The sequence below is a fragment of the Histoplasma capsulatum genome, genomic scaffold (genome assembly GCF_000149585.1).
Source record: "Histoplasma capsulatum NAm1 scaffold_7 genomic scaffold, whole genome shotgun sequence".
Lineage (NCBI taxonomy): Eukaryota > Fungi > Ascomycota > Eurotiomycetes > Onygenales > Ajellomycetaceae > Histoplasma > Histoplasma mississippiense.
In genome coordinates this window covers 1,724,125-1,729,386 of record NW_001813976.1, presented here as the reverse complement: position 1 = coordinate 1,729,386, position 5,262 = coordinate 1,724,125, and the positions used below count along the sequence as shown (strand labels likewise).

The following is a 5,262-nucleotide window of genomic DNA, read 5'->3' as shown; positions in this document are numbered from 1 at the left end:
ACGCGACGCCAAATCACATGATGTATCTCAGCCACATCTCAAGCACCTTTCCAATTTGTTATCACACATGAGATTCTACTAAATCTCCTTATTTAAGCCTTTTCTAAGCATTCCTATGCCTATCCACATAGAGAAGATGAGATAGCAATGTCGTAAGATCTACCACATAGAATCCTAGCGACCGCTGGCAGCCAACCTGAAACAGTACCTACAACCAGGACATGTTCAGGGGAGAACGCCCAATCAATCGTTCCGAAATGCTCCTCGCTGGATCATTACAGCGGCTCGCAGAGCACGTTTCGAGCAAGCACCTCTAACCATTTGTCGACCTAACCATGCGATGGCGTCTGGAGTAGCTATCGAAGAACAGACCTTACCGCGGTATCATCAGAGGAATTACTACCCCGTCAAAACTGGGGAGATATTCAAAGATCGTTACCAGATTATTGTAAAACTTGGATACGGTGCATATCCCACCGTCTGGCTTGCCTGGGACAAAAGGTTTGAAATCCCATTAATCTCTGAGAGATGTTACTAGCATTTACGCATTATGTAGGGTGAAGCAGTACACTTCACTCAAAGTGGGTGTTAGCCAAAATACCGACTCTTCCCCAGTTCTTAACGAGATCAATATGCTGCAGCGTTCCAAGCGATTCGCTGAGACCGATCAGCGGGACCTCCCTGGAGTGGGCTTTACTCGTCTTGCAGATGATATCTTTGAAATCGATAGGGCCCCATGTGGCAAACGACACTTCTGTATTGCCTCAAAACCCCAAGGCCAGAGTATTCGCGTGTTACAGGAGACGTTTCCAAATGCCATGCTACCTAAGCTTCTTTTGAAATCCATCGTACACCGCTTATGGTTTTCTATCAATTGGTTTCATTCAACCTGTGGTGTCATACATACTGGTAGGTTTTACTGTAGTGGTGGAGCCTTTAGTCACTACCTTACTCATGATACTTGAGCAGATATTTCACCTCAGAATGTCCTGATGCAACTTGAGGATGATAGCAGCCTCAAGGACATTGAGGACCAAGAGGCACTGAATCCTAGCATCCCCGTAATTACAACTGATGGAGTGGCTCCAGTTTACAGGTCTCGAACTACCAAGCTGGAGCTCTCAGGCCTCCCAGTCCTTACTGATTTCGGGCAAATGCGCCTTGCTGAAGGGCATATTAATCAGGATTGGTGGATGCCTGATTTATGTAGAGCCCCAGAGGTCCTTTTGGGCCTGCCTTGGGAAATCCGGTTGATGTGTGGTCCATTGGTGTCATGATCAGTACCAGTACTCAGTAGACATGGACCTATTATACTCCATCATAGTTATATCTAACTTAAATTATAAACACAACCAGACACTTGAACTCATGGAAGGGAAGAATTTATTCAGCCCCATTGACCCGGCTAACAACCAATATGTTCTTCCATTAGCCTTGGCACAGTATATTGGATTTCTGGGTCCTCCACCGCTGGAGGTGATTCGGAAAAGCCCACTCTTTTCGACCTATTTTGATGGATTTGGTAAATTCTTCCTTGATATTTACGCTACAGATGCAGTTAAGCTTATTCGAGATCTCTATGCAGGCGACTGGGTGTCTGAACCCCCCATCCCCGAAACCTCTTTTGAGAACTTTGTCACCTCGATCCCACCTTGCGAGGAAAAAGACCAGTTTCTCAGGTTCATACGGAAAATACTAACTTGGGATCCGGAAGTGAGGGCCAATTCGTATGAGCTCATATTCGATGAATGGATGATGAGGCCTCCTTCGGAGGATGATATGGTGTTTTAAGGAGCCAGATGGGTTATTGAGATGTGTATGTCTAAAAATATGTATAATATAGATCAATAATATCAGATCGTTTCAACTTGAGAATTCAACAGTTAACCCCTTTCCACCCCTTGTAAGCTTTTCTCATCACATTTTAATGGACACCAATTTGAGATCTTGAATTTATATTCATGGATTCCACGATTCGCAATTCGATATAGTATCTATTATTAGCGTTCCTGGTGTAATTGCTTTTTAAGAAAATCAAAGTTGCATGGCCAATCCCATTCCACTTCATTTGTGCCTTTCAACTCAAATGCCTTCGCGGACAAGAACAGCTCTGTATCTGATCTTTCCTTCCCTGAGATTTTTCATTGCATCCTCCGCGCCAGCTAGAGTCAAGGGGAACTGCATTGTGGTAGGTCCGATGCCCTTAGCTGCACAAAGCTTGAGCAGTTGATGCATACTCCGGCGTGAAGAAACCAGCGACCCTTGAATGCGAATTCCGTTTTGAAGCACAGGAAACAGTGGAATGGAGGATGGGTTGAGGTTGACTGTAATTGGGTATATGGTGCCTTGTTTATCCATCAAAGGGATGAGTCTAATTGAGGGATCGTCAGATAACGTTCAACAAATTCAGTGCAGCTGAAAGAATATTAAAAGGCAGTCCATACGAGTTAAAATCAACCCCAGCATTCCCACAGAGCAGGAGGTGCTTCAAGGGCTTCAAGCCCTCCATGGGCTGTCCCGCACGGAATACATGGTACTCGCTGGCACCGTAGTCCATAGCTTCCTGCCTCTTTGATTCGCTGCTCGACAAAACTACCACATGGCTACCAATGGCGGCAGCGAGCTTGATGGCCATGTGTCCGAGGCCTCCGACACCAAGGATCCCAACACGATCTGTTGGCCGCACTCCATATTCGGACAAGATGGTCCATACCGTTCCGCCAGCGCACATCAAGGGAGCGGCGTCAACTGAGTCAATACCATCAGGTATACGAAAGACACAGTCAGAGTTCCAGACAGCCCCATGGGCGAAAGTCCCAATATCGAAATCAGAGGTGCCATATTCTCTTTTCTTCTCGCAATACTGGTCCCAACCTGAACATCGTCTCATTAGACATTTCTGCCAGTACGAGCTTAGGGAACTTCTCTTCACAGGCTTATCTCACCTTCCAAGCAACTTGGGCAAAGTCCGCAGACCTTGCGGAAGTATCCGAGACCAACTCTATCTCCGACTTTCACATTGGTAACGCCAGACCCCGCCTGCCTCACAATCCCGATACCTTCATGACCCAGAACCTGGTCTGCATGCCTGTAATGCTCATCCGTGCCGCACACTCCGGTATGGGTTATCTCAACGTAGACCTCATTGGGCTGCAAAATCCGAGTTGTCCTAGCTGCAACTAGTTTCCCGTCCTTTGAGCCTTTGAGCACGTCGAAAGTGAAGCTCATGTTTAGTAAATTGCCGTTTACGGTCTTGAGGATCAAAGTTTTCGTCGTTATAGATGAATATATGGGAAGGAGAGGAGGATCAATCGATTTTGAAAACCGAAATAGCAGCCTTTTTACACTGAACAGCTTTCATTCAAGCCCAGGCTCTACCTCCCCATATATATATATATATATGGTACGACAACGATAAAACCATGGTCGGGTCGAGCAGAAAGATCTCGCAACGTCCTAGCTTTCTCAGCCCGTCTAAACTCAGAGGATCCCATTTTCCGGTGCGCGATACGAGATACTCCGTTATGAAAAGTGGGCTTTTGCTGGAAAAAAGCCATTGCTATTGGTAACGAGGAAATCCACAAATGCCGATTACTAACCACTGCACAGCAACAATGGGTGAGTCAGGCCTTGGCGGGAAGGCTATTTCAACATCTCTTGCCGACGAAAAAAGAGTTTGGACGAGCATCAAAAAGCTGGAGCAACTCCCGTTGGTAAATTTCCTCCAGCGCACTCGGTGAAGTGTGGAGTTCCTTCGCCTTGGTTAGTGCCATGCAATTGGCTGACTATCGCATTAACTAACTGGATAACTGTAGAAGGAATCCATGGATATGTGTGTGGGTCACGTGTGATAGGGCTTGTGTAGTAGCTCCAACAACGTTGGGGGATTGGATTGGGTGATTCGTATCCTCTATCACCACGGCGCTGGTGGTGATTGAGCTCTTTTGCCCTAGTGGCCTAATAAACAATAACTATGTCATCGTGACATCAGTCGGAGTCTCGGAGGCGAACCAAGATCGGGATCGAGAGGGGAAAACAATGGGACAAGCAATCAATGGTGGGGTATTTGGGAGTTAAGCAAATTAAATCTGCACATATGCTCGTAGATGATATAATATGAAATTCAAATGTCGAATCGTACTTGGGAAACCTTACAGGGCGGCATCGAGTATGCGTCCTGTATAAGTAGCGTTACGGGCAACAGCTTCTCGTATTCTCAAACCTCGATTCTTCTACAATCAACAGTCCCCTCCGCAAACCCGCACACAACTTGTTCAAAATGGCCCCAAAAGTGCTCTTCGTTCTCACATCGCAGGACAAAATCCCTGCCACTGGTAATCCTACCGGTTGGTACTTAGTATGGGCCCCTCTTTTCGGTACGCAATGTCATTCAATTCTGACATCTTTTTAACAGCCCGAATTAGCTCATCCCTACGAGGTTCTCAAGGGAAAGGTTGATCTCGTCATTGCCTCTCCAAAAGGAGGACCAGCCCCTCTAGATCCTGCATCTGTCACGGCCTTCGCCAGCGATGCTGTATCTTCCACTTTTCTCAAGGAAAACGAGAGTATCTGGCATAACACTGTGAAGCTCTCCGATATCAAATCCAACGATTTCGATGCCATCTTCTATGTTGGTGGTCACGGACGTAAGTCTTCCATACTTCCTTCGCAGCCTTCCTTTCGCTTTCCCTGTCTGTTTCGTCCGGTTTCATTCTCGACCTACAGGTTAACTAATATTGGTTTCCCAAATACTTAGCCCTATTTGATCTATATGAAGATGCAGACTCCCTCCGCCTAATTAAGGAATTTGCGGAAGCGCGGAAAGTTGTATCCGCCGTGTGCCATGGCCCTGCCGTCTTTCTAAAGGCAACCGCTGGTGGGAAGCCTGTACTTGCGGAAGCACAGGCGACCGGATTTTCGAACGAGGAGGAGGATCAGGTCAAAATGTCCCAATACCTGCCATATGCACTTGAAACCGAGATGAATAAAATATCAAATGGTGGATACGTAAAGGCTGATTTGCCTTGGGGGGAGAAAGTCGTCGTTGCCAAAGTTGCTGCGACTGGCGCTCCTTTGATCACTGGACAGAACCCAGCTAGTGCCACCGCGGTGGGGACGGAGATTCTGAAGAACCTGGGTTTATGAATTTTGCAAAATTTCCCATGATTCGGGAGTGTTGAAATGAAAACTTCATCATGCGTCAATGGCTCTACTTATTGGGTTATATCTAATCATGTAAATAAATAATAATTCGCGACTGAA

General features: G+C 46.4%; 3 protein-coding genes across 3 annotated transcripts; 2 read left to right on the top strand and 1 right to left on the bottom strand.

Moving 5' to 3' along the window:
* Positions 1 to 340: 340 nt before the first annotated feature.
* Positions 341 to 1,791, top strand: HCAG_06130 (predicted protein; the record flags this gene model as incomplete). The annotated part of the gene is made up of 4 exons (XM_001538475.1): positions 341 to 501; positions 557 to 909; positions 970 to 1,206; positions 1,433 to 1,791. The coding sequence occupies 4 exons, from the start codon at positions 341 to 343 to the stop codon at positions 1,789 to 1,791; spliced, it is 1,110 nt and encodes a 369-aa protein (XP_001538525.1).
* Positions 1,792 to 2,082: 291 nt separating this feature from the next.
* Positions 2,083 to 3,228, bottom strand: HCAG_06129 (conserved hypothetical protein; the record flags this gene model as incomplete). The annotated part of the gene is made up of 3 exons (XM_001538474.1): positions 2,083 to 2,371; positions 2,445 to 2,874; positions 2,946 to 3,228. The coding sequence occupies 3 exons, from the start codon at positions 3,226 to 3,228 to the stop codon at positions 2,083 to 2,085; spliced, it is 1,002 nt and encodes a 333-aa protein (XP_001538524.1).
* A 1,051-nt stretch (positions 3,229 to 4,279) lies between these two features.
* Positions 4,280 to 5,145, top strand: HCAG_06128 (conserved hypothetical protein; the record flags this gene model as incomplete). The annotated part of the gene is made up of 3 exons (XM_001538473.1): positions 4,280 to 4,357; positions 4,415 to 4,646; positions 4,757 to 5,145. The coding sequence occupies 3 exons, from the start codon at positions 4,280 to 4,282 to the stop codon at positions 5,143 to 5,145; spliced, it is 699 nt and encodes a 232-aa protein (XP_001538523.1).
* Positions 5,146 to 5,262: the final 117 nt, after the last annotated feature.